We start from the raw sequence: 18,476 nt of genomic DNA, 5'->3' as shown, positions 1-18,476 counted from the left end.
AAAATATAAAGATTTTTTTTTTCACCTACTCCAAAGCATCCATGTCAAGACACCAAAGCCAGGAAAGGTAGCTGCGTTCCTATTTATTTTTTCTACTTTGACTTTTACTCACGAGGACACATTTAGCCTCTTCAATTTTTTTGTTCTCCTACCCTACCCGCGGGCTGCCAGAGCCAGCCAGAGCGCTTGCGTTTTTCTCATGTTGCCCCGACCACCGTGCGGCGCAGTTCGGTGCGCATTCGGTTTTCTCTGGCCGAGTGGATTTTCGCCTAGCAGAGCTTTGTACGCTTTCTGGCTAGCAGACGAGGAAAGGGAACAATGGTCACTCGCCGCCATCCCTGGGGGGACTCGACGGATGGCATCGCGTTCGCTTGAGAGCAACATCTCCGGAAAGTGTTGTCTAGCCGGTGTAGGACACCGAGGAGTATGCGCATGGTTATGGGTGGACCAAATGTCTCGCGTTTTCTTCGATATTCCTTCGGTAGCCACATTAAGGGCCCAAAGTAGGCATTCGATTGTGGAGATACTTTGCGTTTCTTCATTTCGGTGCCCTACCCCACAGAAGGAAAAAAAAAGACATTGCTGTGGCGCAGCGAATTATCGCATGGTGAAAGTTCGATGTCGTTACTGCTTTTGCGGAAAAGAAAGCGATGGGCCACTGGACGCTTCACTTGCCGGATACTCTGATTACATTATTCAATTATACGGATGCTACGGGCCCATTCCTGCTGCCGCCGTCGCCCTCCCGTTCCGTATAAAGTCCAAAGGCGATAACATCGCGGTGGCATGCAACGGAAGGTTAAGAATGCCGCTAAAAAGGATCATCAGCAAAGAAAAGTTGACTGAGCGAGGTCGTAAACATGCCGAAAGTCCTCGAAAACGTTACACTGCCACGCAAAAAGGTATTATGGCACGCAAATAAACCCATGCTCTCCGGCAGGTGCGATTAGTCAGTGCCTGAGCGATCGGCGGCAGCCATTTTTTATTCCTTTCGGAACGGCATAGCCAGCGGCTATTCAGAGAAAAAATCAGTTTTGTTCGGCATATTAATGCATCTCTGGCCGCATCGTACTATGGCCACATCGTCAGCGAATATGGCATTGCAGCGCACGCGATGCCAGAGGTTCAACTCTGAACACAAGGGACCACACCTTTAGTTCTGATGGACGGGAAATTCCTGCGAATGTCAATCACCGATTCTGTTGGGACCCTCTTATTGTCTACCACTCGACTGCAGCGATAAACAGCAATTACTTCAGTCCCAGATAACTTCTCTAATGTTACTTATGGAGACAGATCAGCGTCGACACCTCTGACTATTCCCTCACTGCGTGCGAGGTGAGAAGAAATGAAGGCACTCACCGGTAGTGACGCGAATGATGAACACTTAAGAAAATCCGCGACACAGCTCTGGTTAGGTGATCTGCACCTAACTTTAACGCGTACACGTCACTTTCACGCGGTGAGTTTTCGCGGTTTTGTGACGCCGCGTTACAGGCAGGTGAAGTGGGGCAACCCGACAACTTTTGACCGATAGCCGAGGGCTAATGGCGAAAAGGCGTCGAATCAGAAATAACTATGTTTCTTTTGTTCTTTGCAGTCATGCATAATCAGTCTGTTCACATCATATCAGATGGGGAGTTTCCGCGGTTCTCGTGACGTCGCGTGACAGACAGGCGAATTGGGGGTGGTTAAAAAAAGCTGTCGGCCATTGGCGGAGGGATGATTGCAAAATTGAATTAGAAAAGCCAGGAATAGCTTTACGGTACAGCGCCCCTAGTATATGAAATTGTCAGTTGCCGAGAAGGACACAACTGTGTATTGCAGCGAAAATTTTGTAAATCGCCCTTGGGAAATGAAATAAAACATTTATCTAGTGTTCGTATTTTTTCATCTGAGCGCATAGCTTTAAGGTTAGCAACATGATGATATTGGCGCTAGTTTGTTGCCCATTTTGATTAGTGTTCTTTTTTTCTTTTTTCGCCTTGGTTGCCACACGGCATAATGCGGGAATGTAATAAAGCGCTTCAAGGTCCTCGTTGAAATTAAAAAAAAAATTACCTGTGGCCGACGCTCAATTCTATTCCATGAACCGGTCCACTCGAAGAGGCGGACATTACTGGCACATCAAATTGAAACGAATAATCGGCTAACTAACAAACGTTCACTTATAAAGTTTCAACTATTTACCTTATGCCACATATTGCAGTTTATAGATTCTAGTGGGTGAGACTACAAGGCATATACACTTGAAAAGAATTGTGTGGATGACACCATTCACGAGATAAGCGTCGTCAAACTTGCAGTAAAGACCCATTGTCGTTTCACTTAATTTCTTAACAAAACGTCGTTTTATACAATGAAGCCTAAAAGTAACTGGAACGCCAATGCATTTCCTCGCAAAGTTCGGGAATAGAATATCTCGGAACTGATGTCATCCTGAGAATTCCTTCCAGCCTTGCGGAATCTTTGGCTAGAATTTGTGAATATCAATATGTGCCATAAGGAAATAGGTAAATAGTAAATTCTTGTTAATTAGTCGATTAGGCATTGCAATTTTTTGTGCAAGTAATATCCGCCTCTTCGAGCAGACCAGCTTATGGACTAGAATTGTGATATGGATGGATGGATGGATGGAGTAACTTTATAGAAAGGTCCTGCGAGCTACGGGGCGCAAGGTCCCATAGAGCGGGCTACTCCCACGTTGGGACCGGGAGTTGTAACTCCCTGGCCGCATCGTGGGCTCGCTGGACGGCCCAGAGCTGCTCCGCCAGGTCCGTGCTGCGTAATGCGTCTTGTAGCCTGGCGGAGTCTTGATCCTTGTGTGCGTGGGTCCGACCACACGGCCAGAGCAAGTGATGTACGTCTAGTGTGCTATGGCAATTTTCGCAATGTGATGTTTTGTATAGGTCAGGCATGTAGTGATGTAGTCTGTTCTGCGTGGGGTACGTGTTTGTTTGAAGCATTCTGAACGTCAGGGCTTGAGGCCTGGTGAGCTTATTGTGAGGTGTGCTGTATATTCTGCGGTCTACATAAAAGTCCTTTATGATCTCGTTATATGTGGAGGGAGGGTCCCGATTCTCGCTGGGATGGTCACGACCAGAATAGGTGGGGTCGCGGAAGGTTAGGTCTCGCGCGCTCCTGTGAGCCATCTCATTGAGATTGCGAGGGGCGTCCTCGGTCTCTCCGAGGTGTGCCGGGAACCAGCAGATGGTGTGATGCTGCAGCGGTGCGGATCGATTGATTATTTGTAGTGCTTGTCTTGCAACTGTTCCTTTCTGAAAGGCTTTGACGGCTGAGCGTGAATCGCTGTAGACGTGGGTGGTGGTCGGGTCTGTGAGCGCGAGTGCGATGGCAACCTGTTCTGCTATCTCGGACTTGTGGGACTTGACTGTGAGAGCGTTTCTCACTTGAACTTGCTTGTTGATCGCGGTGGCAACGAAGGCCTTCCTGGTTGGGTACTGTGCCACGTCAACGAAACAGGCTAGGATTTTCTTATCAGGTATTTCGCGCAGGATGAACGATCCGCGTGCCAGCCTTCTGGGTTGATGGTGCGTGGGGTTCATGTTCCGCGGCAGAGGGCGAACCGTGTAGGAGTTGCGTGTGTCCGTCGGAACGCTTTGATATAGAGTCTCGATTACTGTGGTGTCATGGCCTAGTTTGGCTAGGATTTCTCTACCCTGTTTGGTTCCAGAGAGTCTTGTCCATTGAGCCCGTTCTTGAGCTTCGGCGATTTCTTCAAGTGTGTTGTGTACCCCCAGTTGCAGCAGGAGGTCTGTCTCGGTGTTCTTGGGGATTCCCAGCGCTTGTTTGACTAGCTTCCTCAGTTGTACGTTGAGTTTGTCCTTCTCCGCTACCTTCCATCTGTGCATGGCCGCCTCGTAGGTGAAGTGGCATAGCGCAAAGGCGTGTGTTAGCTTGAGGAGATTTTCTTCCTTAAGGCCGTGTTGTCTGTTGGCTACGCGTCGTATGAGATTCAAGGCATTATTCGACTTTGTCACGATCTTCTCCACTGTAGCTGCGTTAGAGCCGTTGCTCTCAATGAACATCCCAAGGACTCTGATTTTGCTGACGTGTGGATTGGTTCCTCCGTCTTTTGTTCTTAGAGTAACGACGTGTGTGTCTCTGATTTCGTTCTTTGGTTTGGGACTGCTCCTCGATGGTTTGTAGACGAGGAGCTCTGACTTCGCAGGCGAACATCGCAGGCCAGTGGGAGCGAGGTATTCCTCGATCACGTCGATCGCTTCCTGCAGAGCGCTTTCAATTGATGCAAGGCTACCTCCGGGGACCCAGAGCGTTACGTCATCGGCGTATATCGTGTATTTGACGTTCTCGATTTGATCCAATTTCTTGCCTAGGCCGGCTAGCGCAAGGTTAAAGAGCGTGATAATTGTGATATCTGCCACAAGGAATCACAAGGAGTCTGAAAAAAAATTGACAGTCTTCGCTAAAACACCCGGTATGTCTAAAGATGGAGGCCAGTTTCATCCAAATACAGCAGGTGCAACTTATAGAAAGCATTGCCTAAGAGCCACATTACTCAGGTTGTTCAGTTCTTAACTTATTCCCGAGTACACTTTCACAGACTGTCGTTGTCCCACCACTTGTCCAGAGTAGATGCCGGGCATCCACTGCAGACACGGCGTTGTCGTAGGCGCTTTGAGCGGACGAGCATTTTTCAGTGAATCGCTGGCAGTGTCTTCATTTCGCGAACCCCTTCACCACCCTTTGCCCCCAAGTAGACCAGTGGGCCTCCCGTCAATATTCCAATAGCACTTATTTCTCCTTCTCCTCCTCTTCATCCTCCTCCTCGTCATTATCATCATCGTCATTATCTTCCTCATCATCGTCGTTATCATGTTCAACTCTCATAGAGCTGTCTTGTCCGCAAAAGTAACGCAATCACACGACGCTAGTTTTTCCCACAAATAGTCAAGCACAAAATTCACAAACTACGGACAGCGCAAAAAAATAATAAATGAACAAAAAAACGTGAAGTACGGCAGAAGCCTCTGGTTTTTTTGGAGCGTTAGGCCCTACGCCTGTTTCTGGGACTCCCCAGGTTGGTAGCTATTAATGTTATCAAGAAGCGCGCCTCCCAAATTGCCCTGCAGATTTCGCATCTTAACAATTCAATAATTTCTGAAATTTTACAGCTTCTCGCTTAGACGATCTCAATACGCCTTTACTAATGATCCAAATTCCTTCTTTCTTTCTCATTGGCCTCATTTTCATTCTCCACAGATTGTATTCGTACAAAAACAATTAGTTAGCCGTAATGTGAACATTCGAGATGTAATTCCACCAACCGAATCAAATCAGACTATTAAGATACATTTTGATGACATTTTTCCCCCCAAACTCGAAGTTTCTATCAGCCACTTCGTTAAATAACCTGTTGCAAGATTCCCTTGCGCACGTACAAACAAATAACATAATAGCGACAGATGCTTAAGCGAACAACGAAAAGGCGGGCGTGGGCATTTTCTCGCTTCCGCTTGGCTGGTCATTCTCCTTGAGACTGCCTGATTTCACACCCGTTCTTGAAACCGAGGTTTTAGCAATGATTTTAGCGCTTCGGAAACTGCCTTCGAACTCAATAAGTGCGGTTATTATACCAGATTACCTTTCGGTCTGTACTTCGTCCACAGCTTCATCCAATTCGGCAACTCTAAAGACGTTTCTAACATTAGTTCCTCCACAGTGTAATTCTCTAAAACTATTATGGGTACCTGGCCATTTTGGCTTACATTTAAATGAAATGGTAGACTCAATAGCACGATAATCCATGAGTGGACCTATGATGCCGGTTCTTCGAGTAGTGGTGCACATAACAGCAATTAGATATAGACAATATTCAATTCATAGAGCTGTCAATGAATCCATAATGACATGGACAGAATTTCAGCACCTAAAATTTCCATGGAAAATCCATTGGTGTCCATCAAGACAATCAGAAGTAGTGATCACGAGATTACGCTGCCGTGTCCCTCCTTTAAACCTATATTTACACAGGACTGGTCTGACGCTATCGCCTCTGTGTCCATACTGCGAAGAAACAGAATCACTAGATCACTATTTTTTGTATGTCGGCGATACAAATTGTTAAGAAAAAGAAATCTAGAACTTCCGTTTGCTAAATCAGGGCTAATGTTATCATCAGAAATCATACTATCTTTCGGTGCGTCAGTTATAGGGGTCAGCCATAGGGACGTGTTTGATGCGGTTTGCGGTTAGATACAACCAACAAAAGGAATAACTTGTGATTGTTCTTTTGTAATTTGTTTGTTTTAATATTTTTCCCTTTCTTTCCTGTTTTCTCATCCAATATGTAACACTGCAATAGAATAGGCAATCGTTTCAGCACGCTATTCTTGGCCAATCCCCGAGTGTGGGTATGAGCCATAATATGAGGCCATCATCATCATCATCATCTTCTATCTATTAACGTCTAGGCTCTACATGTATGTACATCTACCTATCTCACGATCTCTATCAACAGTAATGAGATTAGCATTCAAGAAATATAGCTACACACTGTATTGCAGAAGTTACGTTTATTATTTAAGATCAGTAGTGCTAAAATGCAGAAACTGCGCTAACCTCAGCTGTGGAAGAGCAGCAATTCCGCATACAACGCCTACGTACGTAGACGTCGTGAAAATGCATTAATTGCATAGCAAGCCGACAACAAGACAACACAGAAAATTTCAGAGTCCTGCTGTTGCGTGACTAGATTACACGGCAAATTTCGTGGCCTATTGTTCCGTCACTAGATGACGCAGCAAGTTGCACGATATATTGACAGCTAGTCCGTTTCGGGCACTGTTGCTCCACTGTCTCTAGAAGACGCAGCAAGTTTCAGAACCTAAATCTCCGCCACTAGTATATCGCCTCGGCGCTAAAAATACCAAGCACCGACGGTCTCAGAACAGACCGTCGCCTGCGAAGAATCACAAAACACCATTGCCATAGATTTCATTTTATGTACAATTTGAAATAAAGAAAAATTGAAACACACAAAATCACACAAGAACACGCTGCAAAAAAGTTAGTCAGCGCAGTCTTCGCAAAAAACATCGGGGTGCTGGTGCTGCAGGACGGCAGCACCGACACCCCAAGCCCGCGTCGTGCGAGCCGAGCGATTCAACAGGGCCCGTGACGTCGCCCTCTGGCCCGGCGGATGAGGCCCCACCGCTGCTGCATCGTGGCCCGGGCAGGCTGGGGCTGCGGCGAGCAGTGCCTGCGCGGACAGGTCATCGGCAGGGGCACCCCCGGTGTGATGGAGAGCATAATCCGGGGGCGCACCGCGGACGGGTGCACTGGGCTCGCCGCCAGTAGGAGGCCCGGGGCGCAGGCGAGCAACAGGAGCGACGCCCCCTCGGCCCGAGCGACGTCCCGGTGCTCCCGTTGTTCATGCACACGGCACGTGCCCGCTCGCCGATGACGCCGCCGCTTGTCCGCTTAGCACTCGGCGGAGAAGCGAGGCCCGGTGCGAGGCCTCCTGCAGCGGCACCCGTTGACCTTCCGCGTAGCGCCGAGCTCGCTCCTGGCGGTGACGTCCGCGCTGGAGAGGCCGCGTGGCCTCCTGCGCCAGTGGACCACCTCGCGTCGCCGGAACAGCTCGATGGAGTCCGCCGTTGTTCCAAGGAGCCCGGGTGCCCGATGGATGCTGGGCGCGCGGGCCACCGCGCTCTTCTCGCCGGCCCCGACGACGGCTGGCCGCATGTGGTGCTCGTGGGTGGATGACATCTTTCGAGACGGGAGCGCTGCCCTGCATGGCGTTGTAGAACGGGGCCATCCGCTGCGGTGGCTGCTGCTGCTCTGGCCGCTGACGTGTCCTTTCGTTCCCTTTCGTCTTTTACCACGCGGAGCGCGTGAGCACGCTAGATCGCGTGATCGCGCGAGAACACGAGCCCAAGCTCGTCTTTATCAACTGGGGATAGCCGAAAAACAAATATTTTATGCAAATTATTTGGTAGAGAGCCCTGAACTTTTCTTGCGATTTATCGCGAAAATACGCGTTCCACGCAAATGTTCCTTCTTGCGCTTCATTCGTGTTAACTAGTCAATGCATGAACAGCCTCTCCTCCAGCCGTCATCCTCGCGCCCGTCTTATTCCGGCAGACACAACGAGGTAAACAAAGTGAAGGAGGAAGAAGTTACCGCATACCGCGCCATCAGAAAAGGGAAGGAAAACCAAACGTCGTGGTATGTTGCAGTACTGCTTCAGGGCCAAGATGTGACACATGCCGCAAGCCCACCAGTACCCCCAGTAGGTACGCGTCATCGTTGTGAGCAAACGCGACATGTTACCCGTCCATGAGCCGTCGGCATTCCTGGAACGTATGCCAACTCGGCGCGTATTTGATTTCGCATGGTTGGTAGCGTTCTTCTGTGTAAAGCTGTTTTGTTAGAGTGAATTTGCGTCATATCCCAGACCACCTCGCTACGTTTCTCTGAAAGAGTGTTACCTATTGTTTGAAATTAAGGGCATTGAGTGACTTGCATGGGTAAAAGAATGAAGTTCTCATCTTAAAGGGTTAGCAGCGCACAAAGACGGAGACTGAGTGAAGAACAACACGACACAGAGCTACAATTAGTGCTTTGTCTTGTTCTTCTCTCTGCCGCCGTCCGTGTGCACTGCTAACCCTTTTAGACGCTTTACCAACTAGCCCACCACGCCATCGTTGTTAACATGTCAATTTTGCTTTTTTGGGGTCAATAGGCGGACCACATGCCTGGGTATGCCTTGTTCTTGTTTTCTCATTTAGCAACGTGCAGTTGCATTTAGGTTTCTAGATGAATTGTGTGATACCAACCGGCCGACCATGGTGCATCTTTCCTCGCAGTGATCGACGCAAGCGCCAAGTACCCGACGGGGCTGTTCCAGGGCACGTGGTCCGACCTGGGTTCCTTCGACGAGTGCATCGAGACCGTGGCCCGTGACCGGAACGGAGGCGAAGTGGCGCGCGGCCAGTACTGCAACGTCTACGTCAAGATGGCCAATGACACCTCATTCTTTGACGAGATGCTGCCTAACTTCATCATGGCCCACGAGCGGGTGAGCTGGCCAGAGTTTGTTGCAACTGGGTGGCGCGTGTATCAATAGAATGTCACTTGAAGAACAGGAGTCACAGACCACAGAAACTTCTCCATTGCTTGCATGATACTGTCTATGAAAAGCGAAGAGCGAAAAATTAGTATTAGCGAAACAGAGCAAAACGTACCACGAAGTAGCCTGCCGTTGAGCCAAAAGGATAAAGGCAGGAATGAGGGGCTAGATTTTTGGTTGACTTGAGCACAGGCGCTCGATAGGACTGCAACTACAGAACCTTACTGAAATTTCACAATGATGCCTGGTTGTATCCACTTACAGAATACTTGCGACTAAGACGCCCGACTACCTTCCTAGAACCAAAGAAAACGACAACGAAGAAGAGCATATAAGTTGTGTATAAACTCTCTTACGTGTACACCTTTAGCACCTTTTACACCTTTAGCACCTTTTACATGCTACCTTTAGCACTCGTAGAGCACGGGAAAGATATGCTATGAACTGAAAGGTCACCGGTTTGAAGGTGCTTGAGTTAAGCATGCGCTACGTCATGGCCATGTCGCTACTGTAACTTACGCTCTCAACGTTTTTCGTGGAGCTTTATCGCAACTCACACATACAGTGCTCACGGAATGAAACGCGTCAATTTATGGCTAACTAATGCTCATACTTCAGTTTGCACCCTTATCAGTTCGTATCACATGAACGTAATTTTGGCGCGTACATTTAGACCGGAGTCCCCGTCACCGTCGGTGTCCAGATTCCTATTGAGATGACATGGTACTTTCGAGTACTTTGCATATATGCAGGGCTCTAGTATATGCTCCCTGTCGCGTTTCATTCCGCGAGCACTGTACAATATCGCCAGTCGCTGTGGCCATTGTCAAGTGCCGAAGCAAGCTTTGAGCCGGCAACATGTGTGGACGATGGAACCTCTAAAGCCATGAACATTTCCTACCCTGAGACGGGCCCAATGGTGTCAATAAACACACCGAAGCAATCCGGACGGCATGTTATCGCAAGTGTTTTTACTATCGACCCATCCCGTATGTACTGCTGCCTTGCACTCGCCACAATGGTGCTGGTGGCGGAATGCGAGGACGCTCTTGTGGTTAGGTGTAGGCGCACGTTACACGCCAGGGAGCAAAGTCCTCCACCACGTCATCCGTTAAAGCGTCACAGTGTTGCTTTCGGACGTTAAACCTCATCTATGAATGAACTGTCTCGGAAGGCGATGTTTTGAGAGAGCTCGATGCATTACAGTCTCAAGGGTAATGTGTAACACTGGTCCCACAGATGCGAACCAGTGAAACTCGATATGGCTTTCATGTTAGCCGGAATACTGGGCTCAGCTAGGTAACAATATAAAAGCCGCTTATACATAAATACAGCAATGTCGACTACTACGAGTATGCATTATTCCAATGTAGATCTAGCTTTTTCTTTGTACTTCGCACTCCTGCCAATTGCTAATACGCTGTAAATATATAAGCCGCCGTGGTTGCCTAGTGGCTACAGTGTTGGGCTGCTGCTAAGCACGAGGTCGCGGGATCGAATCCCGGCCACGGCGGACACGTTCCAATAATAAAAACATTGTGGTTTTAGCATGTAACACCCGAGAATATTTTTAATGTTCATGCTACGTTTAACTTGGCTTAACTTAGCCCGCAAACGGGAATCCACATGAACGAACCACGCGTCGAATAAACGAAGTTATCGCTCACGAAATTTCGTATCCGCACTGTCACAAAAGCTGCCAGCCTTCTGGCAAATCCCGAACTGTTGCGTGTGATTAGCATTGTCCATTCGGCTCTTGATTTGTTGACACCGGACGCAGAATCCCTAACCACGCACGCACGGTTCTAATGAACCATGACGATGGAGTAAAATTGCCACGGGGCGGGTATACAGCATCAAAAGCCTCTGTCAGGCTGCATAGCCTTTTGCTTTTGCTTCGATTTCTGTTGATGTACAGAAAGAAATCAATAAATAAACCTCAAACCTCAAACATTTCGCTTTTTTCCATTTCAGTCCAGCCCCCCTCCCCACTCTACACCGGCTGGGTCTGATAGCAAGGGTGAGGGTGGTCTCCACTCAGGCCAATCACCATAATAACCATCATCATCATCAGCCTGTTTTTCATCATCATCAGCTTTTGCCTTATTACAAACCGCAGTACAACTAGTGGCTTCAGGGTTCATGCATGTGACGCACGCGTTCTGGCCTATGAATACGATATAGCTGTTTTTTGTTCAAATCTCGAAAGTATTGCCGAGGTTAACACCGTTCTAAAACACTTTTGTGAGGTAAGCGGAAGTGCAGTGGATTAGTTTTTCTCGGCTACCACTGCACCAAATTTGACGAAGTTTGTTGCATATAAAAGAAAAAATTGGGGGGGGGGGGGGGGAGGGAATTCTAGTGACTGCTGGTTTCGAATGTTTCATGTAGGTCGTAAATATTTTATTAAAAATTGGCCAAACTAGCAAATTTTTAGAAACGAAGTTATCTAGTTTAGAACTATGTAACTCAAAAATGAAAAATCATATCACAATTCTGTGAACTTCATCTAATAGCACATCTACAGCGGACACAATTGGTATGTTACACATGAATCTAAAAAATTTAGTATTATGGAAACGCGGCTTTTGCAGAACCTTTGTACACAACGTAACCAATTCGCGTAAGATACAAATTGACATACCAAATTTGTCCGCTTTGACTGTTGTAATAGATGCCGTTGACAGAACCGCGATATCAGTTCTTGATGCAGAGCTGTTTGTAAACGTCGTGCTCCTATTTTTTTCGAACTTTCAAATTTTTTGAAATGTTTCAAACAAAATTCAGGTCCTCAATCGAAATTTCGCTTCCAACAGACACTACAATTTAACTTTCTGTCTCAAATGCAACAAGTTTCATTAAAAGCGATCCAGAGGTTATCTCAGAAAAACGTTTCTGCGTTTTACATGTATTGAAATAGGCCGCGTCGGAGTGGGGCCGAGCTAAAGATTCCTCTTCAACAATTTGGCGAGGAATCAAATACATAAATAACAAATGCATTGCCATTGCCAAAAATGCTGCAAACGAATTCTTGAACGCTACGCACCGTAAAAACAAGTAAAATATATCATTCTTCATAAAAGAATGTACTCGTATGTGCCGAAAATTGTGTTCAGAATAACTGATATCAATGCTTCCATGTTTTCTGTCTATTTAATAAGGTAAGAAAATATCACACGAACTTTAGAACTATATCAGTTCGAAACCAGCAAAGCAGTGCATGCCGCTGATATGAAAAATGTAAAGGCCATGAAATGAACAAGTTGAGGACAAATATGTTAATGAAACTTTGTCACTCAAGAACCGTGTTTACATTCATGTACGTATGCAACGGCCAGTGCAAAATATCAACGACGCTGGCTTTCATCCAATGTATTACGCAGGAGCAGTTGTCACCGGTCGTGTATCGTGAGTAATTACACCGAAATTATAGTCGCAACAGAGAGCACGTCTAAAAAGCAGGAGTTCTGCAAAATATACGAAGGCGAGTCAAATGAAAGTGAGCCAGATCGAATATATGACAAACGGGGTCCTTTATTTAAAAGTAGTCTCCATGAGCATTTAGACATTTGTCCCATTGACTAAGGAGTCGCGTGATTCCGGTCTCATAAAATTCCTAGGGCTGCTGCTTCAAAAAGTCTGCAACTGACTCTTTCACGTCATCGTCCGACACGAATGGGGTTCCCTTGAGCTGTTTTTTTTTTTCGGTTGCCCAAAATGTGGATGTCGCAAGGCGACAGCTGGGCTGTGTAGCGGATGTTGCAGTGTTTCCCATTTGAACGTTGCCAGTTTTGCATTAAATTCATCAGCGATGTGGGGACGGGCATTGTCGTGGAACAAGATGACCCCATTCGTAAATTTCCCACATCGTTTTTTCTTGATTGCAACACACAGCCGTTCCGGCGTTTCACAGTATCGAAAACAATTGATAGTCTCTCAAGACTCAGCGAATTCTATCCGTAATGGTCCATGACGATCGAAAAAAAAAGTCAACAACACCTTTCCGGCGGAAATGATGGCCTTTGCGTTCTTTGGGCGTGGTGAATTTGAATGTTTCCACTGTAAGCCTTGCCGACGTGTTTCAGCCTCGTAGTAGTGGCACCATGGTTCGTCCCCAATCACAATTGCAGACAAAAAGTCGTCACCCTTATTGTGATACCGGATCAGATTAGTCAAGGCAGCGCCGAACTTCTCCGTCTTCTGGCGGTGGTTCATAATATTGGGCGTCCATTGCGCACACAAAAGCCGATGACAAAGACGTTCATGAATTATGGCGGGAACCGAATTGTGACTGATGTGCGGGCGCTCTGCCACTTCATCGATGCTTATCCTCAGTTCTTGTGTCATCATATCATCAGCTTTTGCAATTTTGTCAAGGGTGATTTCACGATGGCTTTAGTCCCGTCTTGGATCGTCTTTGCATCTTTTACGTCTTGCTTTGAACCACTCTCTCCGACGCTTCACAGTGGCCAGTGAAATACGATGTTCAACGTACATGGCAGCCATACGGCGACTAATCTCTTTTTACGGAATACCTTCAGCAGTCAAAAACTTCACGGCACCACGCTGTTCAACTTTTGGAGTTTCCAATATGTCACGCAACCATGTTCAACCGAATGTATGAGAGCATTACAGAACCTTTATCCTCACACCTGCGTGTCACTTTTGTAAATGAGACATCCCTCTCTTCTACGCATATACCTCGCAGATAATGAACCGAACCATTATTGCGTGGGGTGGGTAGGCTCACTTTCATTTGACTAGCCCTCGTACATTAGAAATGTGAAGATGCAATGAGATATACAAATGCGAAGATAGAGCTTGATAAAGGGCAAAAAAGTGCCACTGGAAACAAAGTTCACTGCACGTATACACGAAATCTCCCAACAAGAAGTTTAAATACACGTATAAGTTTGCAATAAATGTACGTACTAAGAAAAAGTCACGGTGTATAATGCGTCAAACGAAGCAAATAAACATGTTGCGCAATCACAGATTCACAGAATCCTAGAAACCGCCCCCATTCCATTCACTCCCCCCGATGTATCGCACGCGACGGAACATGACTAGCTTGTTCTCCACTTTTCTCCTTTGCGCACACAAAACTGAGTCACCATCGTTGTCTCACCCATTCCAGCCCCCCCCCCCTTCACGTACGCTTTCACTCGCACATACAGCATGCGGCGCTCGGTAACGATGTTATCGCCCTTGGACTTTATACGAAACATGAGGGCGACGGTGACAGCAGGAATGCGCTTGGAGTGCCCATATAATGGCTATCGCAATAATGTTATGAGTATCCGGCAACTGAAGCGTCCCGTGGCCCATTTCTTTCCGCAAAGGAAGAAGTAACAAAATCGAACTTTCACCGTGCAACAATTCGCTGCGCCGCAACAATGTATTTTTTTCCTTTAGTGGGGCGGGGCACCGAAATTAAAAAACCCCAAGGAATATATGTTGGCCCCAATTGAATGCCTTCTTTGCGCACCTAATGTGGCTACCGAAGGAATACCGAAAAAAATTTGAGACGCTTCGTCCACAGAAAACCATACGCATACTGCTCGGTATCGTACACCGGCGAGCCAAGACTTTCCGGAGAGGTTGTCCTCAAGCGAACGGGGTGCAATCCATTGACTCCCCACAGTGATGGCGGCGAGTGACCACTGTTTCTGTTTTTCGTCTGCTAGCCAGAAAGCGTCTAAAACTCTGCCAGGCGAAAATCCACTTGGCCAGAGCAGACCGAACACGCACCGAAGTGCGCCGCGCGGTGGTCAGGGCAACACGAGATAAACGTATGCGCTCTGGCAGCCTCTGGCAGCCCGCGGGTAGGGCAGCGAGACCGAAAAATTGAAGACGCTCAATGTGTTCTCGCGAATAAGAGTCAAAGGGAGAAAAAGAAATAAGAACGCAGTTACCTTGGCTGGCTTTAGTGTCTTAACCTGGATGCTTTGGCGTATAGGTGAAAAAAAAAATTGATATTTTTATGTGACATGACGGCACGAATGAACCACCAAAACGGTTCGTCTCATCGGACCTCGCTGCGCGCCTAGTCAACTTGTTTAATAGTGTGCTGATTTGGCTTGTCGCGTTGTATGTTCCAATGCAATTGACTTTAGAAAAGGCAATGCACCTTTGGCGTCAAATGTTTTTAACGCCATTACACCCACAAGGTTCTGGAATTGAAAATCTAAAGCACTACTTTGGAAATGTGAATGCACCTTTCACATCTAAAGTTTATGAGATTTATACCCATAAAGTTTCGGAATATATATCTATGCGCTCCGTAGATTCCGCGGCCTCCGCGAGATGCCGCGGTGAGCTCGTTTGTCATCAAAACGCCATTGAACCTTTGTGTTCGGATGGGGCTGCTTGTGTTATGTGACTCCCGGTGCCTGGGCGTTGCCACGAAATCCAGCCGGAGTTTGCAAATTTCGCGGTGAAATGTCTTTTCGAGCATGAAAAAGACATTCTAGACAAAATCCTGAACGATTTCCGGCACCGGGGCTTGCTTTGGTCGGCGGTACATTGACGGACAGGCCGCCATTGGAATCTGAGCCTGGCAACGTTTAACGTTAGAACGTTATCTAGTGAGGCGAGTCTAGCAGTGTTATTGGAGGAATTAGAGGGTAGTAATTGGGATATAATAGGGCTCAGTGAGGTTAGGAGGACAGAAGAAGCATATACAGTGGTAAAAAGCGGGCACGTACTGTGCTACCGGGGCTTAGCGGAGAGACGAGAAGTAGGAGTCGGATTCCTGATTAATAAGAAAATGGCTAGTAACATACAGGAATTCTATAGCATTAACGACAGGGTGGCAGTTCTTGTTGTGAAACTTAATAAGAGGTACAAATTGAAGGTGGTACACGTCTATGCCCCTACATGCAGTCATGATGACCAGGAAGTCGAAAGCTTTTATGAAGACGTGGAATCGGCGATGGGTAAAGTCAAAACAAAATACACTATATTGATGGACGACTTCAATGCCAGGGTAGGCAAGAAGCAGGCTGGAGACAAGTCCGTAGGGGAATATGGCATAGGCTCTAGGAATAGCAGAGGAGATTTAATAGTAGAGTTTGCAGAACAGAATAATATGCGGATAATGAATACCTTTTTCCGCAAGCGGGTTAGTCGAAAGTGGACATGGAGGAGCCCGAATGGTGAGACTAGAAATGAAATCGACTTCATACTCTGCGCGAACCCTGGCATCATACAAGATGTAGACGTGCTCGGCAAGGTACGCTGCAGTGACCATAGGATGGTAAGAACTCGAATTAGCCTAGACTTGAGGAGGGAACGGAAGAAACTGATACACAAGAAGCCAATCAATGAGTTAGCGGTAAGAGGGAAACTAGAGGAATTCGAGATCAAGCTACAAAACGGGTATTCGGCTTTAACTCAGGAAGAGGGCCTTAGTGTTGAAGCAATGAACGACAATCTCATGGGTATCATTAAGGAGTGCGGAATAGAAGTCGGTGGTAACGCCGTTAGACAGGAAACCAGTAAGCTATTGCAGGAGACGAAAGATCTCATCAAGAAACGCCAATGTATGAAAGCCTCTAGCCCTACAGCTAGAATAGAACTGGCACAACTTTCTAAGTTAATCAACAAGCCTAAGACAGCGGACATCAGGAACTATAATATGGATAAAACTGAACACGCTCTCAGGAACGGAGGAAGCCTAAAAACAGTGAAGAAGAAACTAGGAATAGGCAAGAATCAGATGTGTGCGTTAAGAGACAAAGCCGGCAATATCGTTGCTAATATGGATGAGATAGTTCAAGTGACTGAGGAGTTCTATAGAGATTTATACAGTGCCAGTGGCACCCACGATGATAGTAGAAGAGAGAATAGCTAAGAGGAATTCAAAATCCAACAGGTAACGCCAGAAGAAGTAAAGAAAGCCTGAGGAGCTTTGGAAAGGGGGAAGGCAGCTGGGGAGGATCAGGTAACAACAGATTTGTTGAACGATGGTGGTCAGATTGTTCTAGAGAAACTGGCCACCCTTTATACGCAATGCCTCATAACCTCGAGCCTACCGGAATCTTGGAAGAACGATAACATAATCCTGATCCATAAGAAAGGGGACGCCAAAGACTTGGAAAATTTTAGACCGATTAGATTACTGTCCGTTGCCTGCAAAGTATTTACTAAGGTAATCGCAAACAGAATCAGGAACACCTTAGACTTCTGTCAACCAAAGGTCCAGGCAGGATTCCGTAAAGGCTACTCAACAATAGACCATATTCACACTATCAATCAAGTGATAGAGAAATGTGCAGAATATAACCAACCCTTATATATAGCATTCATTGACTACGAGAAAGCGTTTGATTCAGTCGAAACCTCAGCAGTCATGGAGGCATTACGCAATCAGGGTGCAGATGAGCCATATGTAAAAATACTGGAAGATATCTATAGCGGCTCCACAGCAACCGTAGTCCTCCACAAAGAAAGCAACAAAATCCCAATAAAGCAAGGCGTCAGACAGGGAGATACGATCTCTACAATGCTATTCACAGCATGTTTACAGGAGGTATTTAGAGACCTGGAGTGGGAAGAATTGGGGATAAAAGTTGATGGAGAATACCTTATCAACTTGCGATTCGCTGATGATATTGCATTGCTTAGTAACTCAGGAGACCAATTGCAATGCATGCTCACTGACCTGGAGAGGCAAAGCAGAAGGGTGGGTCTAAAAATTAATCTGCAGAAAACTAAAGTATAGCTTAACAGTCTCGGAAGAGAACAGCAGTTTACGATAGGTAGCTAGGCACTGGAAGTGGTAAGGGAATACATCTATTTAGGGCAGGTAGTGACCACGGATCCGGATCATGAGACTGAAATAACCAGAAGAAAAAGAATGGGTTGGGGGGCGTTTGGCAGGCATTCTCAAATCATGAACAGCAGGTTGCCATTACCCCTCAAGAGAAATGTGTATAATAGCTGTGTCTTAGCAGTACTCACCTACGGGGCAGAAACCTGGAGGCTTATGAAAATGGTTCTGAATGGTTATGAAAATTGAGGATGACGCAAAGAGCTATGGAAAGAAGAATGATGGGTGTAACGTTAAGGGATAAGAAAAGAGCAGATTGGGTGAGGCAACAAACGCGGGTAAATGACATCTTAGTTGAAATCAAGAAAAAGAAATGGGCATGGGCCGGACATGTAATGAGGAGGAAAGATAACCGATGATCACTAAGGGTTACGGACTGGATTCCAAGCGAAGGGAAGCGTAGCAGGGGGCGGCAAGAAGGTGGGCGGATGACATTAAGACGTTTGCAGGGACAACATGGCCACAATTAGTACATGACCGGGGTAGTTGGAGAAGTATGGGCGGGGCCTTTGCCCTGCAGTGGGCTTA

General features: G+C 46.8%; 1 protein-coding gene across 1 annotated transcript in view; it reads left to right on the top strand.

Annotated features, from left to right (window-relative positions):
- The first annotated feature begins 7,183 nt into the window (after positions 1-7,183).
- The window catches only part of LOC139051798 (nose resistant to fluoxetine protein 6-like), a 76,010-nt gene continuing 64,717 nt past the window's right edge, over positions 7,184-18,476 (top strand). Inside the window, exons 1-5 of the mRNA XM_070528788.1 lie at positions 7,184-7,357; positions 7,469-7,737; positions 8,128-8,279; positions 8,853-9,064; positions 11,090-11,135. Coding sequence (XP_070384889.1) covers positions 7,184-7,357; positions 7,469-7,737; positions 8,128-8,279; positions 8,853-9,064; positions 11,090-11,135 — 853 coding nt within the window. The remainder of the gene's footprint in view (positions 7,358-7,468; positions 7,738-8,127; positions 8,280-8,852; positions 9,065-11,089; positions 11,136-18,476) is intronic.

This window comes from Dermacentor albipictus, unplaced genomic scaffold, assembly GCF_038994185.2.
Source record: "Dermacentor albipictus isolate Rhodes 1998 colony unplaced genomic scaffold, USDA_Dalb.pri_finalv2 scaffold_14, whole genome shotgun sequence".
NCBI classification, from domain to species: Eukaryota; Metazoa; Arthropoda; class Arachnida; order Ixodida; family Ixodidae; genus Dermacentor; species Dermacentor albipictus.
The sequence above is the reverse complement of the archived record's forward strand: the minus strand, read 5'-3'. Positions and strand labels throughout refer to the sequence as shown.